General features: G+C 39.1%; 1 protein-coding gene across 5 annotated transcripts; it reads left to right on the plus strand.

Moving 5' to 3' along the window:
- Positions 1-700: 700 nt before the first annotated feature.
- RNF8 (ring finger protein 8) lies at positions 701-20,156 on the plus strand. 5 transcript variants are annotated; one of them, XM_070734248.1, is made up of 8 exons: positions 701-808; positions 6,528-6,656; positions 10,008-10,742; positions 12,897-12,959; positions 15,273-15,362; positions 15,669-15,776; positions 17,345-17,556; positions 18,802-20,156. In XM_070734248.1, the coding sequence occupies exons 2-8, from the start codon at positions 6,588-6,590 to the stop codon at positions 18,839-18,841; spliced, it is 1,317 nt and encodes a 438-aa protein (XP_070590349.1). In that variant the 5' UTR covers positions 701-808; positions 6,528-6,587; the 3' UTR covers positions 18,842-20,156. The 5 variants fall into 5 exon arrangements, with proteins under 5 accessions (XP_070590349.1, XP_070590348.1, XP_070590345.1 ...); XM_070734247.1 differs by having other exon boundaries at positions 17,345-17,549; XM_070734244.1 differs by lacking the exon at positions 701-808 and adding an exon at positions 1,780-2,155 and having other exon boundaries at positions 17,345-17,549.
- Positions 20,157-24,752: the final 4,596 nt, after the last annotated feature.

The following is a 24,752-nucleotide window of genomic DNA, read 5'->3' on the forward strand; positions in this document are numbered from 1 at the left end:
TGCCATCACTGCACTAGAGTATAAGACACACCTTAGTATTTGGGGAGGAAAATAGGGAAAAGAATCTGCTTACCAGATATTCATCTGGCTAGTGTCCTTAGTCTGGTCAGCTTCAGCACATTATTTTAGCCCACCATTTCTGCAGCCTGGTTGCAAATAGTTCAAAGCTCACTAGGTACATGGTGACCCTGTGACCCAGAATTTGGGGGATCCCTGCTGTAAACCACTTAAAGAAGGCTGTAAAGCATTGTGAAACTGTATATAAGTCTAAGCGCTATGTGCTTGCTCTATTCTATTCTATTCTATTTCTACTCTACTCTACTCTACCCTAATCATTATTGGAAGAAGACCTGTTGAAGTAGAACTGCACTGTTTAATCAATTAAAAATACTAACAGAAAGCTTCAGTTATTTAGATATTTTCTTCTTTTTTGTCAATTCTATATGAAAAATGCAGAATCAAACAATGTCTTCATGAAAGCTATAATCACGAAACCAAAATGTGGTTTTGTTGGCTATCACTTCACATACAATACAAATACAACCAATATATTTTTGTTTATAGCTTATTTTATTATTTGAAACAGCCAGTAGTATTTTATTCAGTACTGAATAGACAAGCCAGGATTTAGCATGGATGTAGCATGAACACACCCATTGTCTTTCACACACATAAGTGTTTTTTTTTTTAATTACCAGCTGCTAGTTACAGTTACAGTTAAAGCATGGAAGGTTGCAAAGAATTTAAAGGTCCCAATCCGAGTTGAGGTGTCCCTGCATGGAAAGGAGTTGGTGTATGTTCCTGAAAGGTAGGTTCAAATGGGGTACAGAAATGATACATTTTTATAGAAAAGGTGGATCTTTAGTGAAACAGTAGTGTTTTTGTGTTTTCGTGTTATGCGATGTTTATTCTGGTGAATGTGGGGTTCCTCTGAGAATCAGATTTAATTAACTCTATTTGCCTTTACAGTCCTCCTTTGGTTTGGTAACTTATTTGGCAGCCCAAGGAAGTCTGAGTAAAATAATTTCTCCTGCTATAAATCTTTGCTACGTAAAATAAACCAAGCAACCCCCCCCCCCCCATTAATTAATGTTTGAATTCAATGAGCACAAGGTTGCTTATTGGTTAAAATTAATTTACACTATTCAGTGAACTTCAGGTTATAATGAAATTGTAAAATATGTTACTGAAGGAATTTGTATATCCTTGGAAGGGGGTGGTCTGGATTAAACAAACTTATGTTCATACCTGCTGAATTTATTTATTATAATTTATTAATTCGATTTTTATGCCAAGTCTGTCTTTATACATGACTGGAGGACAGAGAGAGTCTTTTTAAAATAATATATAATATTTTATATTATATATATATATTATATATATATTATATATATATATATATATAAAATAAAAATATAATCTTTATTGAAAATAAATGGGGAAGGAGAAATATAAATACAAATATATAGCAATTTCATAGTGCATATAATAAACAATGAATAAACAATGAAATAGATTAAATGGAAAGAGAAAGAGAGACATACAAGAAAAGAAAAAAGAAAAAGACATAGAGATTTATTGAAGACATTGCCCTAATTCTACTTGTTAGCTTCAGCAGAAAAATAAATAAAAGCCAATAATTATTAAATCCACTCGAGGCGATAAAGTAAAAAAACAACGATTGTTTGCAAAGCCTTATTGAGGCCAAAGACCAGCAATGGTGGCCAAAAAAAGCGCCACCTTTCCCCTTTAAAAAATGTAGCGCCCAACCAGCCCTACAGGGGTTCAATTGGGTTTGTGATACGGCTGACGAATCAGCTACACGCAACAACACCCGCCCGCGGCTGTCTCCGGTTATCGATTAGTCTGGCCTGCTACTTTTTTGCCGCTTTTGGGTACCATCTTTGTGAGGGGCGGCTGAAGGCGGCGAAACGTTAATTGACTTTGCCCGACCTAGGGAGGAGCCAAGGCTTTCGACTCGGCTCAAATCGAGCGATTGCTTCTGCCTGCAAAGTGGCGCGGGCCATGAAAGATGGCGGAGTGTTTTGGCGGCGACGACCGGTTTTCTCGTCCCTCAGGATGGCTGGGGCAAGCCTGGTGCCTCAGGCGAGTTGGCATGAATGAAGAGTGGCTGCTGCTGGAGGATGGGAGCGAGGTGAGAGGGCTGAAGGCCTTTTCTCTCGAACGGGGCTCGAGGGAGGGACGGCGAAAAAAGAGGGAGAAAGAGCCCCTCCCGCACCCTCTGGCGGCTGCTCTAGGAATTACATACGTGGGGGTCCCTCTGTGTTCCCAATAACCCGCCAGCTTTTTTTAAAAAACGAAGTGGTCCGCATTGAAGCGAATTACATTCTATAATTGTTAGTGAGAAATTTTTTAAAGGGTGGGGGACCATATGTGCCAGAGTAACCTATTTTTATGACCGTGTTTACTTCGGTGTGGAGCAGAGGTCTTCAAACTTGGCCACTTTAAGACTTGTGGACTTCAACTCCCAGAATTCTCCAGCCAGCTATGCTATGCTATGCTGGCTGGAGAATTCTGGGAGTTGAAGTCCACAAGTCTTAAAGTGGCCAAGCTTGAAAACCTCTGGTGTAGAGTGTTGAAGGGATGCTGCAAATAAGTGTTTTTGAAACTTGGCAACTTTAAAATGAGTAGACTTCAATTTACAGACTATCCCAAGACAGCATGCAGGGGAGTTGGAAGTTCACAATTTGAACACCGCTCCAGATGTAGCAGCCTTGACTTCCGCAAACCTTTGATAAGGTTTAATTTTTTGTAAATTGCAGCGACCAGGTGCTCTTCCTTATGAAGGGTAGGTTTATTTAGGACAGCTGTCCTTTAAATTTATTTTGTAAAATATACTGCTCAAAAAAATAAAGGGAACATTTAAACAACACAATATAACTCCAAGTAAATCAAACTTCTGTGAAATCAAACTGTCCACTTAGGAAGCAACACTGATTGACAATAAATTTCACATGTTGTCAGCACACATTCAACTTTGTACAGAACGAAGTATTCAATGAGAATATTTCATTCATTCAGATCTAAGATGTGTTATTTGAGCGTTCCCTTTACTTTTTGAGCAGTGTAGTTTTTATAAAATTTATATACACTTAAAAAGGCAGTATATAGTCTATAATTTCAGATCATAATACGATAATCTCATACCGTAGGTCTAAACCAAAATGACAATGACAAAAAAGAGAAGACAATAGAAAAGGAACACATAAAAGGGAGAGAGAAAAAATGAAACCCCATTAACCCCGTCACACACACTTGCTGTCTTTCTTGACAGCTTACCCTTTATCTTTTAGTTTATTTTAGTTGCTTAATAACAACTGTTTACATTTGTTCCTGTCAATTTATTTAATTATTTGCTTGGTCTTTATCTTTGATTTTTTTTCTTTGCAAAGCGTGATGTATAAAAAACATTACTTAAAAAAAAATCCTCATGAACAGATTTTCAGATTTGCCACCCCCTCTTTATTTATTTTTTAAGGTTTGCCCTTTTAGTTTTTGCAAGAAAATATGTCACACTACTCATAATGTATCCTTGTGTTGTGATTAAAATGAGGGCTGGATGATACTGCTGTCCAGGGGATTTACAGATTGTGTAAACAGCTGCATCCAAAAAGGGTCTGGTTCTGCCTCCTCTCCAAAGGGAAATAGTGCTGCCCTGTATCTTTATAAAAGACCTAGAAGATGGGATGGTGGGGTTGTTTATTGCATGCATATTACACAAGGATAGGAGGATTTGCTAATACAGGTGGTGTGCAAATTAAAACCATTCATTTCGTGACTGTTTGAAGTTGCAAGGACACTGAAAAAAATGACTTATGACGTTTTTCACAGTTAATGACCACTGCAGCATCTGGAGGATCAGGGGTGAAATGCTCCCGGTTCACTCGTGCCTGTGGGTCGTCAGAGAGCTGGTTGCAAAGGGAGCGTGAGGCTCCGCCCACCCATCCAGACATTGCCATTGAGATCTTTTGCCCTCTGTGCATGCATAGAAGGGTTTATGCATGCGCAGAGGGTAAAATGATGGTGTCCGGATAGGTGGGCCGAGCCTCGGGCTCCCTTCACAACAGCCTCTCCGATGATTCACAGGCACAAGCCAACTGGGAGCATTTCACCCCTGCTCACGATCACATGATCATACTTTGGACACTTGGCAACTGGAATGTATTTATGATGGTCGTAGTGTCCTGGGTTGTGTGATCACTTCTTGTACCCTCTGACCAGCATAGTCAATGGGGAAGACAGATTCATTCAATAATTGTGGCAAGAAAGGTCATAAAATGGAGCAAACCTCCATAATTGTCATGCTTAGCAATGGAAATTTTCAGCTCAATTGTGGATATCACCTGTATCTTCCAGGACAAAAATCACAATTTGAACTGATACTTTAAAAAAATAAATTGATTTTTTACAATATAAACACACACATAAAACAAGTGCTTTGTGAATTGTGCCCACCACCAGACAAACATTCATATCCCACCACCAAATCTTATATAAACCATTTTAATCCAAGAGCAAAATATCTATTTACATATTATAAAGTGATTCAAATTTGTTTCTTGTACAGTAGCTTGGTCTCGGATTCTACTCATCATATATCGTCTTACTTTGTCCCATCGTCCCATCAGTTGTCGCAAATCAGTTTCATTAACCAAATTCATCCTTTTATCCATAATCTCAAATTGAATGTGATCCACCATGTACCGGTACAATTTGAACTGATACTGAAATGTTGCATATTTAGTAGGAATACTGTAAATGCATAAGTGTAGGAATATGGGATCCTAATCTGATCCTTCTTATAGTGAAGTAGCCATCATCAGTGGAACTGAGTCCATCCACCTTACTCGTGATCACCATAATCTCTTTCCTTCCACCTTTCCCAGCATTAGAGTCTTTTCCAGGAAATTAGGCTTTCGTGTTTAATGAGAGACTTTAAGCCCATGCACAAGGCTCACTTGAACATAGCCAGCTTTCTCTGTTTCTTAATCAGAGATTCATGGATTTTCTTTTTTTAGCTATCATGGCTTGGTGGGGAAAGGAAAACCTTGCTGAATTTGTATCTGTATATTTGAATATTTATTGTAAAATCTCTCTCTAAACAAACATATTGTTTCATGTATGGACAGCAAGTGTTACTTTTCAAGTTACACTAATAATTAAATAATGCAGTAGTTTTTGGCTGCTTCAGGTATGATGAGTACAGAAAATTTGTACAGCAGTTTAAGTTGGATGAGCAACACGTACACCATGTGGGATACCTCAGCTCCATTTTCCATAATGCAAAGAATTCCCATATCCATAAACTATTTGTGTTTTATTAATTAATTTATTATTTGTGAAATTTATTTGCTGCCCATCTTTCAAACAACTCTGGGTGGCTTACAGGTTAATAAACATTAAAAATATTAAAATCATCAACTATAAAATGACGGAATAGATAAACTAAAACCATTAACGCAAGATGGAGAAAGAGGGAGCTAGATAGGGGGGAGGAAGGAAGGTTGGATTAGCTTTTAATTAGCCAACCACCTCCCATGTAAACTCCCCATTGGGACCCCAGGCCATCTGGCAGAACCAGGTTACAAGGCTCTTATTAAAATTTAGGAGGGTGGGAGCCATTCTCACCTCAGCCGGGTAAGATATTCCAAAGAGCATGAGAAGTGTACATAAAGAAGTGTATGAAGAACTTGTCTTTTGGTGTTCTATTTAATTAAATTAAAGTTTCATTTTGATGTATGTATGTAATTATCTTTTAAAGTTCTTCTGAACTATGATTATATTTAAAGTAAAAATGATTTGTAAAAGTGATATTTTTTTAAAAAAAATTGTTTTCATAAATATATTTGGACTGAAAAATTTGATTTTGCTCACTTTGGTGATATACCATATTTTTTGGATTATTTCCCCCTCTCCCTTTCCCCCCCTAAAAGAGGCTGAAAATTTGGCTGTGTCCTATATTCCGAATGTAGCTTTTATTAAACTTTTTTTCCCAGCCCTAACAAGGTGAAGCAATCTTCTGTGCTTTGCTAGCTAAGCAATCTTCCCTTTGCCTGCTATTTCATTACTACTCCCTCTGACAATCAGCTGGGCTTCTGTGCTTTAGAAACCTTTTTCAGCCTTAATGAAGTGCTAACAAGTGAAGTGATCTTCCCTTTGCATGCTTTTCTCATTGGAGTGTTTTAGAAACTGCAAGCACATGGGCTCAAAACCAGCAAACTGATATGCTGAATCTGACCAGACTAAGGACTAGCCTGATTAATACCTGGTGGGCAGATGATTTTTTCCCTCTTTTCCTCCCCAAAAACTAAGGTGTATTTTATACTCTGAAAAATGTGACAATTGCATTACTAGCCATGAGCCCTGTAACCTGTGAAGGGTGATGTATTTTTAAATGAAGTGAAAATGTCCCATATCCTTAAAAAAAAAAAGTTGTCCCCTCATGGCTTACAATAATTCATTAGATTACAGTTTTTAAAAATACCTTTGTCTATTTCTTTGTTTAGGTAACTGTAGGTCGAGGAGGAGATGTAACTTACAAGCTGACATCAAAATTCTGTCCACTGATGATTTCTCGGAATCATTGCCTTTTCAAGCAAAATGCCAATGGCCAGTGGACCGTGATGGATAACAAGGTAAGTTAATCAGAAGTAGAAAGATGCTGAATGTGGAAACCAGTTTGAAAAAAAATGATCTGGGAAGCCGTAGGCTTTAATGATAGAAATATATATTTATTTTGTAGGTGATTTTTGAAAATTAAGCAGTTTTTGGAACCTAGACTGCTATAATAATTTTTTTAAAAAACCCTATAGCTTTAGGGACTTTGTTTGTGAAAATATCCAGAATGCAAGATTATTATGTTAGAAACATAGAAACAGAGAAGATTGACAGCAGAAAAAGACATCATGGTCCATCTAGCCTGCCCTTATACTATTTCCTGTATTTTATCTTAGGATGGATATATGTTTATCCCAGGCATGTTTAAATTCAGTTACTGTATATTTACCAACCGTGTCTGCTGGAAGTTTGTTCCAAGCATCTACCACTCTTTCAGTAAAATAATATTTTCTCTGATCTTTCCTCCAACTAACCTCAGATTCTGCTCCGTTGTTCTTGTGTTCATTTTCTTATTAAAAACACTTCCCTCCTGAACCTTATTTAAGCCTTTAACATATTGCCCAGGTTCGCCTGGTGCACCAGTTGTGGCCCTACTTGGACTGGGAGTCATTGCTCACAGTCACTCATGCCCTCATCACCTCAAGGTTCAACTACTGTAAGGCTCTCTACATGGGGCTACCTTTGAAGAGTGTTCGGAAACTTCAGATCGTGCAGAATGCAGCTGCGAGAGCAATCATGGGCTTCCCTAGGTATGCCCATGTTACACCAACACTCCGCAGTCTGCATTGGTTGCCGATCAGTTTCTGGTCACAATTCAAAGTGTTGGTTATGACCTATAAAGCCCTTCATGGCATCCGAACCAGAATATCTCCGGGACCGCCTTCTGCTGCACGAATCCCAGCGATCGATTAGGTCCCATGGAGTTGGCCTTCTACGGGTCCCATCGACGAAACAATTTTGTCTGGCGGGACCCAGGGGAAGAGCCTTCTCTGTGGCGGCCCGGACCCTCTGGAATCAACTCCCCCCGGAGATCAGGATTGCCCCCATCCTCCTTGCCCTTCGCAAACTCCTTAAAACCCACCTCTGCCATCAGGCATGGGGAAATCGATTCCCCTGGGCCGTTCCATTTTATGCATGGTATGTCTGGGATGTATGATTGTTTTTATATTAAGGGTTTTAAGTTGTTTTTAGTCATTGTATTTGTACTGTGCTTTATTGTTGTGAGCTGCTCCGAGTCTTCAGAGAGGAGCGGCATACAAATCTAATGAATTAAATAAATAAAAACTTTTAAATTTATCAGATAGATTGGGGATTGGCAAAATGATAAAGGAGTTTTAAATTTCATCAACTTTAGCTAGCGTGGTCAATGATAACAGACTGTGGCAACTGCAGTCTCTATTTCTGAAGGGCTGTTCATAGTTCACTTCTTAGCTGAATAAGATATTTAATGGACAATAACCAAAAGTTGATGTGAATGGAAGTCCCCTTATCACTTAATTTCTTTGCTGGGTTGGATCATACCTGCAGCTGACACAGGATTAATTTCATGTTGTTCAGCAGACCCATATTGTCTTAAAGATTTTTGGGAACAATATGGGAGAGTTGGGAAGGTCTAATGCACAAGAGACCATTCCTACCTTATGTCATGTATTATCTCATGTAATTCTTTAAATAATCCTGGGTAAATCAGCAGTTTTTCCCCTCAGAGCTTGGGCATTCTGGTATGGATACTTTCTCCTCTACTCCCACGCGAAAAGCAGAGATAGAAAGACAAGATGTTGGTTCCTATCAAAGAAGATAGCTCTCTTTTCCAGTTCAATCCTTGCCTTGGCCCAGATACCACAAATGGCTCTGCCAGCTATTTGCATGCCCAGGATCATCACAATAGCACATTTTATGCTGATTTATATTCTTTTGCTTGGTATTCACTTTGCTTTTAGGAAATTCATAATTCCTGGTAGCGTCATTTCCTCAGATTCCCAAGGAAAAGGTAATGGGTCTTCTAATTGGGAGCTGACTTATTCATTAAAAGTACTCTTCTCTTACCAGTGGAAATTGGGACCAGAACTTTGTTGTTCAGCAACACGGTTATAAGGTGCAATGCCACACGACTGTGCCAACTTATGATGGCAGTTCTGGCAGCCCCGGTTACAGATGTTAGGTATGGCAACTGCATCCAATGGTCACCGGTATTTGTGCCCTAATGGCTTCTCCGTTGACTTTGCTTGTTGCAAATAAGAATGAAGGTCACAAATGGTGATCATACAGCATTGCAGAGGATGCTGCAATGTTGTAACTGCAGTCTGGTCACCCAATGCCCAAATCATGCCCATATGGCTGTGGAGATGCTGCAGTGACTTCAGCGGTGAGGGCCCGTTGTAAGTATCCCTTACTGACATAACATCAAGTGATTGCTGTGAACTAGTGGAGGTTAAGCAACTACCTGTATTAATGCCACAGGCGAAACAAAAAGCATAATGTGTGGGCCAACCAGAAAGAAATACGGATTGTTCATTGATGAAGGAGGAAGAGGATTAATAGCCAATCTCTGAATCCACCATTCTCTTCTGGAAAATAGATTTTATCCTAGTTCTCATGAAATTCTGCAGGATCTTAGGAGGGAAAGATCTAGGTCTCCTAGTCTTATACTGAATATGTTCTTTGAGGCAACCTTAGATCTGTGTTATGATTTAGGGTAAATCATAAATGTAGTTTATTGTGATACAGGTAGCTCTTGTTTAGAAACCCCCCTTGTTTTGCAATCATTTGCAGTTATGTAATGAATCTAGTCTTTAGGGTTTTCCCCCCAAATTATTGTGGCAGTACGATATTTTTTTCCATATAAAAGAACTTTAATCCTTTAAAGTTTAATCCTGGCCATCTCTGGCTTTTCTGGACTGCCAGAGTAGCCTTTTGATGGCACTTAAGGAGGCTTAGGCAGTCCAGAGTGAATGAAGCATTTTCCTTTCTCTGGGCACTTGGAGACAGAATAAACCTCTGACAGTGCCCAGAGAAAAGAAATGCTCCCTTCACTCTGGGCAGTGACTGTCCTCCTCCTCTTCTTCCTCCTCCTCCCACCCAAATTCTGAGCTTTTATTTCTTTCCTAATGGGTTTGCATGCATTATTTGCTTTTACATTGATTCCTATGGGAAAAATTGCTTCTACTTACAAACTTTTCTACTTAAGATCCGGAACGAATTAAATTCTTAAGTAGAGATACCAATGTACATTCCTTAATAGCCATGTTAAATCTGCTTATCGTTTGGATCACTTTCCCCCCCAATTTTTTTCCTGTGTTTCCCCCCAAAAATTCTCCATAGCTCTTTTTGTTAAAAAAAGTTGTTGTTTTTTTTAAAAATTTCTACAGAGCCTAAATGGTGTCTGGCTGAACTGTGAACGCATTGATCCCTCAAGGGCCTATATTTTACAAGAGGGGGACTTTATCCAATTAGGAGTGCCTTTAAAATACAAAGAAACTGCTGAGTACGAATATACACTGGTAAAGGAAGAAAGGAAGATAATTAGCCCATTTTTGGCAATGAAAAATGACCAGGTGACAGAGAAAGTAAAGGACAGAAGCAAACGTAAAATTAGCTTGGAGGAATCGGAGACATCTGGAGCTGAAGGGCCTTCCCATTCTAGATCCAAGAGAGATCGAGTATCCTCTGATAATGACTCCTTGGGAAAACCTCAGGAAGGCCGTACCGATCTGTCTAAGCCACCAGCGGAAAACACAGAACCCATAGTACTACTGTCGTCACAACCAAGTAAAAAGGAGAAGAAGAAAAACCACTGTAACTCTGTTCAGCCTGATCGAGTAATTGTCATATCTAAGGAACCAATAACACCAAGTCTGCAACAGTCTTGGAACAATTTGGAACAAGTAATAAAAACTCTGGAAGACATGACAAAGCTCAAAGCCAAAATGCAGGAGAAGCAGACAGCAGTGTTGACTATAAAACAAAACCCCAGATTTGCTCCACAAGAGGTTCAGGTATTGGAGCAGGAGCTGCAACAACTACAAGAACAGTTATGTACCGAGCAGCAGCAACAGCAGCAACAAGTAGAACAGTTAGAGAAAACTTTCTGTTACGAACTACAGGTAGGTATAACCATGATAAGCTTTCATTTTATCTTTTAAAATAGTCAAGCTTTTAGGATGAACCCAAACTAAGGATTGGGAGGGGGCACTGCAATATACTCGAAAATGCCAATATTTGGGGTAAAGTAATTACTGATAAAAGTAATATTTGAGGACTTCAGAAAAAGGTAACTTTTTGGTAAATTTAGTTAGACCTAATAGTATTTTTTTGGCGTGTAAGACACACCTTTATATCCCCCAAAAGAGAGTGAAAATTTGGGCACGTCTTATACACTGTAGCCCACATACCTGCCTGGCCCCACCCTTCGGAGGTTTTCAGCCTTTGCATGTCACATTTTCGGGCAGTTCTGGATGACGGGGATCCTCACTTTCACTAGGAGGTTTGAAACAAACTCTTATCACCCTATGGGCATTTAACTGGGAAGGGTAGTGTGAGGGGTGATTTTCATGGGGGCAGAAGAGGGACTTCACACCGAAGGATCCGCTCCCGAGACGCCCCCATCTTCCTACCTATAGCCGTAGGTGTTGAAAGCCTGGCTTTCTTGCAGCAAGGTCTGATAGAGATGCAGCACTTCAGTCTTCCCTGTGCCTTTGTTGCTCTGGTTGGAGCCTGATTTTTGAAGTGGGAGGACCGGACTCGTTTGGCGAAGGGGGCACTGCATGAGAGGTGCAACCTGCACCAGCAGGTTGAGCGGAGCCTACTGTGCTACTGCGCCATGGAGGAACCCTCTATCTCGTGCCTCCCCTGCCACTGGCTGATTTGCTTTTCTCTGTGCGTAGTGGGGAAGGGCAAGGAGGGGAGCCCGGGCAGGGGTAGGGGAAGAGAGCATGGAATGGGGGAATCCATGCTCCCCAATCTTGATCAAGCAGTCTTCGCAGGCCAGTATTTGTTCTGTCTGGCTAATGGCAATTAGCCACTTACGAGTTCAGAATGATTTCAAATACAGTACATGGCAAGGAAATTCTGACAGTCTCTTTTATATTCTGAGGCTTGAAAAAACACAAAAATAAATTACTGTTTCATTAATCCCCAGAGGTGACAGTGACTCACACCAACAGTTCATTTGAATTCGAGGTGTGTGCCAAAGCAGAAAAGTAATTTATGGAGCAATAAAGCCATGGTTTCACACTCCAAACCTCACAGCCCTTTCCGGCTTAAGTGTGTCAGAGTTCACGGAAGTTCCGAAACAGAAAGCAGCCCCATGCTGCTCAATCTTCTTTCTCCTTCCAAACACACTAACAATAAACGCCCACGTCCAGCACTCAAAAAACTTCCCTTATTTATTGGAGTCTCAGCAGTGTAATTAACCCCTGAACAGCTGCACTCCATTATCTGTTTTGATGCCTGTGCAACTGTTCCCTTCGTCCCAGGATCCTGCGCACATGGGGATTCAAGATAGGGTCATCCATGATATCTTCCCCTTCTGAGTCTGAGGAATCTCTAGTTGGGGAAATAGCTGGTGGGCTGGCTGCACCCATTCCCCTGTCTGACTCTTCCCCCCACTGCCTTCCCCTGTTAGTGATTCATCTTCATTATCTGAGGCAGTTGGCAACCAGGCTGGTCTTCTATAAACAGAGGACTCCCACAGATCCACATCAAAATCCCCAGCTACAGGAGCTGGCCTAGAGCCAACCACAGCAGTATCCAAGAGAGTGATCTGTGTGGTTCTCCAGCCAGGAAATTTTGTAATAGGAAGAATAAGAGTAAAAGCCTGCACTGGACAACAGAAGCTGAAGCAGCCTTCCCAAAGCAAGGTTTTTGGAATCAGGGAGGAAATTTTGGGAGCGGACGCATCTCTCGACTTCCAAAGCTAGTATAACAACCATTTATATTTCACTGCTTTATCTGTTCCTTTAAGTTTGTTGTTTGGAAGAGAGAGGGTTAGGGTTAGCCCTAGAAGAGAATAAAAGAGCATATTAAACATTAAGTATAATGCTTAGCAGTATATACTTTTGATTGGCAAAAGTGAAGATGATTTTTCAGGATTTGTTTATTTTTATTTAAAAAAATTAGTTTTCACAACTAGTAATTGTTCTTGTTACATTTTTTTGCAAGTCTATGGAGAAAAAACGGTGTACATGATATCCAGCAGAATGACATTGATTTTTTAATTTTTTTTTCCTGCTCGTGATTTATATTCTGTTATTATGTAGAGCGTAAATGAAGAACATGGAGAAGAAAGATTGAAGGACCAACTTGCTCAGGTTCTACTGCAGGTAATTTTAGAGATTTTTTTTAGTCACTTAAACAAGAAAGCTTAGTTATTAAATTCATAGAGATCTCTTCATTTCCCCATGGAGTTGATTTTATTCTGCTCTAGTTTATGTTCTGTTTATCCCCTCTGTGTTCACTCAGCATTTTACTTTTTTTGTGGCCAGCTCTATCTTTTCCCCAGGCCAATCTAACTGACCTATGCTATTTGTATCCTCCTTAAAATATTTTTGTGCCTTATTTACATAAACATATTCATATATCTCCACCACATGGATATTCATATATCTCCACCACATAGGGCTTACTTTGTTGGTCAAAAATTGAGAGAAAACCGTTAAAAACATTTGTTTTATCACAAATTCAGTTCTGACGCTATGGTTACTTATAGTTTCTTCAGGGAGGGACTGAAGCACCGTAGTTGTAGTTGTTTCGCTCATCTTGTGTCCAGATCAATTATCTTGCCCTGCTAAAAAAGCTACTTCCTAAAGCTGCTACTTCCTGGAGCTGTAATTCTGGGTTGACAGTTTCAATACTACTGTATTTCATAGGCCAGACTGTCAACAAATTGTCAATTATGCATTTTAAGAAGATACTTGTCCAGAAGTCATCCTGTTACGTTTTTTATATTTGTTTCTTTTCCAACACTGTTGGCCTCTTGTTGGTTTCTTATCAAGTTTGTATTTTTCCTGAAGTTTATATAATTCAGAGATAACAGAGATGTGACCACTGAAAACTTGCTAGGACATTAGTTGTGTATCTTGGTATAATGGAAGTCATTGTAGTGTTGGCTTCTCCTAGGTAGGGTGAAAAATGGGCCTACCGGACCCACCAGAAGTTGGGAAACAAGGCGTTTCTGGCATCCACAGGGCCTCCAGGGAAGTGGGGAAGGCCATTTTCACCCTCCCCAGGCATTGAATTTGGGTGTGGGCACTCACACATGTGTGATAGCACATATGCACACAGTTTCGACACTTGAGGAAAAAAAGCTTCACTATCACTGGTATATGTTATCTGTATTATGGATACTCATACAGCAGCATCTGCAGGGATAGAAACAGAATAATGAAAGCTAATGTCATTAGGACCCAGCCAGGAGTGGGCTACTGCCCGGACAGGGGGGAACACAGTGGGATAGCGAAAATGGAGCTCCACCCTAGAGCACCCAATTTACACTGAAAGATGTTGAAAGAAAATGCAGGGCGTCCTGCATAAGCCACACCCACAGTGTGGTAGTAAAAATTTTGGTAGACCTTCACTGGACCCAGCCCTTTTGTGTGTGTCTTGTGACATTACATGCTTATACAAAAGGGGTGGAATTTGCAACACAACACCGCATTACTGTTTTCATCATTTTGTCTGCTGCGTATTTTTAAAGTTAGTAATTCTGTGTTATTAACAGGTGGCACGTGGAGCCATATTGTGGGGCACGCGAGGCATAGCCCTATGTCAGTTCCAGTGCACATGTGTGCGCTGGCCAGCTGATTTTTGGCTTTGGGGAAGGCGGCTTCGCCCTCTGGAGGCTGCAGGAAACCTTTCCTCAAATCCCGGAATGTGAAAAATGTCGAATTTTGACGTGGATCTGTGGGAGTCCTCTGTTTATAGAAGACCTATCTGGTTGCCAACTGCCTCAGATAATGAAGATGAATCACTAACAGGGGAAGGCAGTGGGGGGAAGATTCAGACAGGGGAATGGGTGCAGCCAGCCCACCAGCTAGTTCCCCAACTAGCCCAATCGACAAACCAAAAACTTGGAAAAATGCATTTCTGGTTTGCCCGTTGTGCTGTTTTTCAACCTCAGGAAAGCTTCCTGAAACATTGGAGTGCGAAAAATGGCCCAACAGGCAAAGTGGAAGTTCGGAGAAATGGACTTCCAGTTTGCCCATTGTGTTGTCTTTCACACTTTGGGACTTCCGGAAGCTTCCCTGAAGCCTCTTGAGTGTGAAAAAACAGCTCAATGGGCAAACTGGAAGTCCCTTTTTCCAAACCTCTGCTTTGGCCATTTTTTCACCATCCCAGGGTTCAGTGAGGCCTATGCACATGCGCGAGGCTGGGGTGTGGGATAGTTGTGCGTATGTGCATGGGACAGCGCGGGGGTGTCTATGCGTGGGGGGAGGCAATGGGGTTGGGCCATAGACGTCTACTTTTTAAAGATGTTTTATAGTTTGATAATTATGTATAGGCAAATATTTCTTCCTTTTATGAAACATATTCAGAAGAATTTAATTTTTGTGACCACCAGTTTCAGAGATATTAATTTGAATGCAGCTTATCAAATTATTTTGCTGAAACTGTTTTTGTTTGCTTTTAATTTTTAGCATCAGGCCCTGATGGAAGAACTGAATCGTAATAAGAAAGATTTTGAAGAAATAATTAAAGCCAAGGATAGGGAATTGAAAGAAACGAAGGTATGAATAGACCCTATGAACATGTGGAAAAATGGATAATGCGGACATTCTACAATTCTCTTTTAAGTATCTATAAAATTTCTTCAGGAAGCTCCTGTTTTCTTTCAACCAATACAGTGTGAACTGCCCTTTTCCCCTTTTTTATGTTTAAATATGGTTGTGGATTGGAAAGCAGTATTGTAATTAATCATATAGGCAAAATTTATATTTTTGAGTACACAATACTTCATCATAAGAAGCATGTTGTCCATTTCCTGGCTTCAGCAATTGCATTTCTAGTGTTTTTGTGTTCTGTCTTGGACATAGGAGGAGAAGGAGAAAGCAAGAGCCCAAAAAGAAGAGGCACTGAACCAGATGAATGATGTATTGGAGAATGAGCTGCAGTGTACAATTTGCTCTGAACACTTTATTGAGGTAAAATAAATGTTTTGTTCAAAAGAGAAAATTTTTGAACAAAGTGGAAGTTTGTTCTTCATATTTTCATGAAAATCGTAAGGAAATCTTAAATAAGATAAACAGGATTTTTACAAATATAGACTAGAATTACTGGAACATATGAGATCAATTTATTTAGCAACAGTCAATGAAAACAACAATTGAGGCAAACATAAGAATATCAGAAATATACAGGTGAAACGCGAAAAATTAGAATATTGTGCAAACGTTCATTTACTTCAGTAATGTAACTTAAAAGGTGAAACTTAATACATGAGACATACTCATAACATGCAAGTCAAGATAGTTCAAGCCGCGATTTGTCATAATTGTGATGATAAACATGAGTACAGCTCATGAAAATGCTAAATCCACCATCTCAGAAAATTAGAATTTACATGTGATCAATCAAACAAGGATTGTACGTAGAACAGTATTGGACCCCTGAAAAATATAAGCATACATATGTATTCGCTTTGGGCCCTTTTTGTAGCAATTACTGCCTCATGCTTTCAGCCTGTGGCACTGCTGAGATGTTATGGAAGACTAGGCTGCTTCAATAGCGGCCTTCAGCTCTTCTGCATTGTTCGGTGTCATGTCTCTCATCTTTCTCTTGGCAATGCCCCATAGATTCACTATGGGTTTCAGGTCAGGCAAGATTGCTGGCTAATCAAGCACAGTAATCCCACGGTCATTGAACCAGGTTTTGATGCTTTTGGAAGTGTGGACAGGTGCCAGGTCCTGGTGGAAAATTGAAGTCAGCATCCCCATAAAGCTCGTCTGCGGAAGGAAGCATGAAGTTCTCCAAAATCTCCTGGTAGGCAGCTGCATTGACCCTGGACTTAATGGAGCACAGTGGACCAACACCAGCAGATGACGTGGCTCCCCAAATCAACACAGACTGTGGAAACATTACACTGGACCTCAAGCATCTTGAACTGTGTGCCTTTCCACAGCACAATACGCATCAGACAAAATGATGAAAACAGTATTGCGGTATTGTTAAGTGAGAAATTTGTTAAGTGAGTTTTGCCCCATTTTACGATTTTCTTTGCCACATTTCTTAAAGAAATCACTATAGTTGTTAAATTAGCAACATAGTTGCTAAATGTATCTTGTTTCCCCATTGACCTTGCTTGTAAGAAGGTCGCAAAAGGTAATTACATGACACCAGGGCACTGCAACCGTCATAAATGTGAGTCAGTTGTCAAACATCCTAATGTAAATCCCGACACCATGGGGATGCTGCCATGGTCATAAGTCTGAAAAATGGTTCTAAGTCACCTTTTTCCATGCTATTGTAACTGAACGGTCACTAAACAAACTGTTGTAAATCAAAAACCACTTGTACTGTGGAATCTGTTATACTGCACAGTGGAAATATGCAGAATAACCTTGGAAAGTGCCGGGTGTATATTCCTCTTTTATACAGTTAATTCTTCCGTGAGATCAACTGTGGTGAGCAAAAGAAGGACCTAAGGTCCGGTTTTTGACTTGACCATCCCAGCCAGAACCCCCCCTTTTTTTTCATTCTTGTTCTTTTACAGGCTGTCACTCTGAATTGTGCACATAGCTTCTGCTCCTATTGCATTGATGAATGGATGAAACGTAAAGTGGAGTGTCCGATATGTAGAGGAACAATACTATCCAAGACTCGATCACTGGTTCTGGACAACTGTATTGACAGGATGGTAGAAAACTTGGATTCTGAGACAAAGCACCGTCGCGTGTCCCTTATCCAAGAGAGAAAAGGTGAGAGGTGGGTCCTCCATTCCTAACAGTTGAAACTTTTTTTGTCAGTAGCTTATTTTAGGGAGTAATTTAGAAATACATTGATAGCATTGATAAAATTATAACTTAGTTTTATTTCATGATGAAATCTCTTACCTGCATTTTTAGTTTAGATTTATGATTGGATTGTGCTCAAATTTGAAAAGAGAATAATGCAGAAAATTTGCCAGATATTTTACAAGTTGTACAGTTGCATAGTTTCCCAGGTTGCTTAAGAATAGAGTGAAATAGATTAAACCCATGTTTAATCTACATTGTTTAACACTAGTATGTGTGTGTGTGTTTCTATCTCACTTTCTTCCATTATGGAAATAGAATATATGGTCTTCCATTACAAAGACTGACCACATACAGTTATGCTTTGTTTCAATAAGCTTGAGCTCCAAAATAAACCAGGTCCTTGGGATCAGTTGATTGAAGTATCATTTTGCAAGGGAGCACGTGTGCGCCTGTGCAGTGGCAAAATATCCCTTTAAAAAAAACAACCCAAAACAAGATGGCAACTGCATGCACAGTGCTATAAACACGGCTTATGCATATGTGCAGAAAAAAAATAACCAGAAAAAAAATCCTCCCCCTCAAAATGTAAAAAAATACCAGCCCCCCAAAAGCCAAAGATAAGATGGCAACCGCATGCACAGTCCTGGAAACTCGGTTTCTGCAAATATGCAGAAGAAAGAAAAACCTGGAAAAAAAATCCCCCACACCAAAAAAACACATCTAAAAAAATTTCAAAAAAGGGATCTGTCAAGACTTGAAGAAATATAATTATTTAAATCTTGAGTTAAATCTTGGGGTTCTGTAGCAATAGTCCTTGGCCACGAAAGGCATTTAAAGGTGGTCCTTTGTGAAGAAAAGGTTAAAAACCACTGGCCTGTGACGATGGATGTTCTCTAGTTGATTTATCCACAATGTGGATGTTGTGGAGATACCAATGATGTTGTAAGCCATCCTGAGTCTTCGGAGAGGGGTGACATATAAGATAGGTAGGTAGGCAGACAGGCAGGCAAACAGACATTGATTTAAGATAATTGATGGTGAAATGGTGCAAACCTTCACTACATATTTTTGTATGTAATCTTGTGACAGCTTAATTTGAATTAATTTTATTAAAATTATAGATAACTTTTGTATATTAAGGTATCTGTACCAGTCCGAGTGATACAAACATTGTATACACTAATTACTCTATTTTTTGTGTGTTTAATTGCAGGAAAGCAGATTGTTCCACTAAGCCCACCATCGGACAGTGAGAGCAGTAGTCTTACTTCTTCTTCAGACAGTGAGAGCAGTAGCCTTACCTCAACACTGGATAGTGAGAGCAGTAGCCTTCCATCTATGCGTTCCCTTAGTAGCACTTTCACAAGCAGCTCTGAAAGTGATGATTATGATGGTGACTCCGATAGTCCCCACCACATGATATGAAAATTTGCTCTGCATGTTTGCAGCTTTTTGGAATCTCCTCAAGATGGTTTCTGTGGGGGAGAAAAGGTGTTTGGAACAAAGAAGATATCGAATTCTAAATTGTGGATTAAAGGAGCTTTGCAGGATCCTGTTCTTTTCTTCATATCTTTATCCCCTTTCCCCCAAAAGTTCAAATTTTGATTTGTATGACTTATTTGTCACACTGGACTCATAGTGATTAAACCTTGTCTGTTCTTGCTTTGAAAACTAGGGCTATGCAAACCTATTTGAAAGATGCCTCACAGCATAAAGGAATGCGTAATGAAAAAGTCTTTTTGAATCAATCAAGCTGTTAATGTATTTTTCTCCAAATTCATGCTCTTTCTTTTCTATAGTCAAGGGAAAAGAATGGGAACAGATTCCAGAGTAAATGCATGAACTTGGCAAAACATAGCTGTTCATTGATGAGAAGAGTAGCGCTTCGTATATGCTTCTGTATGTTAGGAAGCAGATGTTTTTTTTCCAAAGGTTTTCATAGCTTGGATAAAAATTGTGGGCAAGAATGCACAAGCTTGAATATCACAAGCTTGAATTTTCTATCAGTAACTTTAACAATGATAGTTGGTCAACTTAAGTGTATGCTATGATGTAGTATCATTTGTGACAGCAGTCTCTATGTATATATATGTATGTGTGTGTGTATATATATATGTATGTGTATATATGTACACACACACACACATATAATGGTTCATAAGAAGAATAAGAATGGTAGTTATAACTTTAAAACATGTTGAAGATAATTGTTAAAGTTTGCAGGAACTGTATTGTGTTTTCCATAAAAGGATCCAACCTTTGTGAGTGAGGGGGGGGGGGTAACTACTCAGGATACCATGAGACTAAAGTGAAGAAAATCATCTGAAAAAGCAGAGTGAAGATGGTGCATTTCTGAACAAATGGAAGATCGTACAATACCAATGTTTTAGAATTTTCTTGTCATACGTTTACAACACCTATGTCCCAGGCTTTGCATTCAAACCATTAAGCAATTGACTATGCCTTTTCTTTTTTTGTTATGGTATTACTTGAAGACATTGTTTATCTATTTTTATTTGTTTTATCTATTTATTAAGGTGCAAGATATAAAATAGAAATAATCTTTTATTCCTTTGTTTATGAATTTTTGTAGTCAATTCAGTCTACCTATTTTAGCTTTAACAAGAATGATTAATTTTACACTTTAACAACTGGACTTTGCAAATGTAAACGTTAAATATCATTACACGTAATTATAAGCTGCCTTACATTACTGCAGCAAAACTCATGTGACAAGGTCCCATTCAGACTACTCAGCCCAGATTTTATTGAAGTTACAGCCATGTGAAAAAAGTTAAATACGCCCCCATTGAAATGTTTAACTTCATTTTAACAATATTGGTAAAGTAAGTACTGTATACTCATACTTTTATCACCTCAAATACCTAAAACTAGATTTAGGTGCACCAGATTTGGTGCAAATGATTAGAATATTGTTAGACAAAATTTGGGAGGAACCAGTCTGATTCAAACCTGAGACATTTGGTTCACTTTTACTTTTAGTTGCTGAAGTTTGTGGTATCATGGGCATATATATGAAACGATATCTCTGAGGCCTTCAGAAAGAAGATAATTGTTTATGACTCTGGGAAGAGATTTAGAAAGCTTGCCAAAAAAATGGATATTAATCATTCCACTGTATAGAAGATCATCTACAAATGGAGATTTTAAGCAACTGCCAACGTATCCAGACCTGGCTGTCTCATCAAGTTCAGTCCAAGAGCAGAACACAAGTTTCTGCAGGAAGTTTCTACGAATCCCAAAATTTCATAATGTAACCTATAAGTAGCAGTTTTACTGCTGATATCAAAATGCATAAGCTGCACAAATTTATTTATTTATTTATTCAATTTTTTTATGCCGCCCTTTTCCTTAGACTCAGGGCGGCTTACAACATGTTAGCAATAGCACTTTTTAACAGAGCTAGGCTATTGCCTCCACAATCCGGGTCCTCATTTTACCCACCTTGGAAGGATGGAAGGCTGAGTCAACCTTGAGCTGGTGATAAGAAGATTTGAACCGCTGACCTTCAGATCTACAGTCAGCTTCAGTGGCCTGCAGTACAGCACTCTACCTGCTGCGCCACCCTGGATCTATATGGAAGTTGCATCAAAAGGAAACCTTTGCTGTTCAGAAAGAATATCAGGACAAGACTAAAGTTGGCCCATGGACAGATTCTAAGCAAAAACCAGGACTTCTGGAACCATGTTCTCTGGATAGAAGAGACAAAGATAGTTATTTGGCCACAGTACCAGAAAACATGTTCAGTGAAAATCTAATGTATTACCAGAAGAACCTGATACCAACTGTAAAGCATGATGATGGAAATTAGGCTAAAAGTTAACGTGTGATTTGCTGCACCAGGGCCTGGATAGTTCACCATCATAGAATCTTCTTTGAATTCTTCATTGCATTAATGGGCATTTGAGGATAATGTAATGTTTGAAGCTTAAACCTCAACTAAAAGTGAACCTTGCAACATGACAATGTCAAGCAGAGGTGAGTTCCTTCCGATTCGGACTGGTTTGCCGGAACCGATAGCGATTCACTGAACTGGATTGGTCACAGTTTTTTTCAAAAGGTTTTCATAGCTTGAATAAAAATTGTGGGTAAGAATGCACAAGATGGCGCTGCCACCTTAAAAAAAAATTCTTTCCATTCTTTTTCTTCTGTGCATGCGCAGAAGCCAAGTATCTGGCACTGTTCATGTGTCACCCATGCGGCAGATTTTCATAGCGCAGGAGGAAGCCAACCAGCAGCGAGGTAAGTTGGAACCTACCCCTGATGTCAAGGAATAGCTAAGGGGAAAATAGAGGGTTCTGGGATGGTTAAGTCAAAAGCCGGACCTGAGATGCTGTGGGGCAATTTGGAATAGCTCTGCATGCAAGAAACACCTCAAACATTGCACAGCTGAAAAAAATCAATCTAGAAGTAGGAAGAAAATTCCAGGTGATGTTAGAACTGCTAGGCAGTTATAAGCAATACACATTTGAGGTTGTTTCTGCAAATAGCAAATCCAGGTATTTGAACCAAAGGAGTGCTTGCTTTTTCCACAAAAGAAAAATTAATTTTTGCAGAATAACTAATTAGGTAAATTTTGATATATTTTTTGTTCAAGTACATAACCTGAACTATTTGAAGGTAAAACATGTCAACATACAGTAGTATTTAAAAGTTTATGAATCTTGAATTTTCCATATTTCTGCATAAATGTTACCTAAAATTTACGGTAATATGTTCTCCACACAATTCCTAATATTAAATAGGAACAACTACTTAAATGAGTAAAAATATACATGCTCAAAGATGATTTTTTCAAGAGGCAATTAGACTTTGTTTTTCCTTGAAGATATTTTGCTTCTCATTCAAGAATCTTCAGTTCACTTATTTTTATGATGATTTTTAGTGTTAGTTCTTGGTCAGCTATCAGAAGAATGTTCTACGAACTTGAGAAGGATGCTATTTATTTTTATCAGCATACCACCACTAAAGTCAGGGCTCTATACTTTTTAGTTTTTCTATCTGACCATAATGTCACGAAGTAGGTAAGATAATTCCTTTCTTAATGCAAATATTGAATACCTCGTAATAGCATATAATGCTCAACAAGATGTATTTTATTACTGATGCTGCATTTCCATTCAATTCTCAGCCCCAGAAAGTAGGGTAGATGCTGCATGCATGTTTAATGAAAAAGCATACAATACAAATAGTGCGATAAATAATAAGCAAATGGAATAAGAAAATACAGGAAAAGTTATATGAAAACCCATGTAAGAACTTCAGTGGTATACTGAATTCTGACTGAAGTATATGTGAATATTTTAATATAATGACAAAATCATAAATGAAGCATCTTTAAACATTAGAAAAACAATTATTTTCTCTCTGATCTCTATCCAAATTTAATATGATTCAACTTTACTTAATATCTTTGCTTATATGAATTATATTCTGCAAACTTTAGTTGCTTCATAAGATTTAAAAATGTTTTTTTTTAAAATATTATAGTGGTTCAGGAAATCTTAATCCAGAGCAGTTTAGATTTCACTTTAAAAGTAAAAGAAATAGCTTATAGTGACAAAAAGGTGTATTGCTATCAAAATCAATAAGGCAGAAAAGCAACAAAGGAAATTTTTTTTAAAAATCAATATATCCAGACGTTTGAAAGTGTTTTCAAAATAGTGTAAGAACTGTTTCTAGTTGGGGCTACACTCAGTCTTTTGTTGGGACAAGGATAAGCAAGCCTGGCTATATCACAGTGATTTAAAAATTAAAAGGATTATAAAATGAGTAATATTTGTATATTACATTCTTACTGTTATGAGTTAACCATGTTTTTTCATATACTGTACTGTACTTTTTTAAATGACGGAAGTATTTCACTGTTGGGTTTTTTTGGCAACTCAAGAAATGATTGCTAAATTCTGGTAATACTGTATAGTCCTTAGTGGCCTAGTTACTGACTGAAGGGACCTACCATAAATGTGTTGAGCAAGGTGGTTCTTTATTAAAAGACCACTGATAAGGGGAAAGCTCCTCTTTGCTGCTATGTGTCTCAGCTGTAAAGGTGGAAGTATTGTAATTTCACAAGGACTTTTAGTGAAAACTGTTTAGAAGCACACAGCTTGATATCAAGAGACAAGCCACAAAGGGCTCTAAAGAGCAAAAATGGCACTGTGAACTGGACTTGGAAGCAGACTGAGAATAAACCAATGAAGACGTAAAATATAGCTCTAATGTATATAGTATATAGCAGTGATTTTCAACCTTTTTTGAGCCACGGCACATTTTTTACATTTACAAAATCTTGGGACACATTGAGGGTTTTTTTTAAAAAAAAGTTTAGACAAAAATATTCTCTCTTCCTTTTGCTCTATTTCTCTTTCCCTCCCTCTTTCTCTCCCTTCCTCCCTCTTTCTCCATCCCTCTTTCTCTTCCTCTCTTTTTTGCTCTTTCTCCCTCCTTTCCTCCCTCTTTCTCTTGCTTCCTTTATTTCTTTCTCACTTGCTTGCTTTCTCTCTGTTTCTCTCTTGCTTTCCTTCTCTCTTTTTCTTTCTCTTTCCCTCTCTCTTGCTTTGGGGCAGCAGCAGAGCGGTTGACTGCAAGCAGGAGCCCTGATGGCGGCAGCTGGATGTGTTGCTGGACTCCGTACATGCTGGCGCTGTGCTGGGCATGGGCTTGGCATCTCTGTCCCGGCCCCCCGCACGAATCCCAGCGACCGGTTAGGTCCCACAGAGTCGGCCTTCTTATAAACAATGTCATCTGGCGGGACCCAGGGGAAGAGCCTTCTCTGTGGGGGCTCCGACCCTCTGGAACCAGCTCCCCTCTGAGATTGAGATTGCCCCCACCCTCCCTGCCTTTTGTAAACTCCTTAAAACCCACCTCTGTTGTCAAGCATAGGGGAACTAAAACATCTCCCCCTTGCCCATGTTGTTTTGCCGTCTGATTGATTGACTGTGTGTCTGTTTTTTATATATATTGGGATTGTTTTATGAATTTTTTAATTTAAAATTGTAATTAGATTGGTGGGAATTGGATTTGTTACTATGTACTGTTTTTATTATTGTTGTGAGCTGCCCCGAGTTTCCGGAGACGGGCGGCATATAAATCCAATAAATCTAATCTAATCTAATCTAATCACCAGCGGGCCAGTGCCAACCC

The sequence above is a fragment of the Erythrolamprus reginae genome, chromosome 1 (genome assembly GCF_031021105.1).
Source record: "Erythrolamprus reginae isolate rEryReg1 chromosome 1, rEryReg1.hap1, whole genome shotgun sequence".
Lineage (NCBI taxonomy): Eukaryota > Metazoa > Chordata > Lepidosauria > Squamata > Dipsadidae > Erythrolamprus > Erythrolamprus reginae.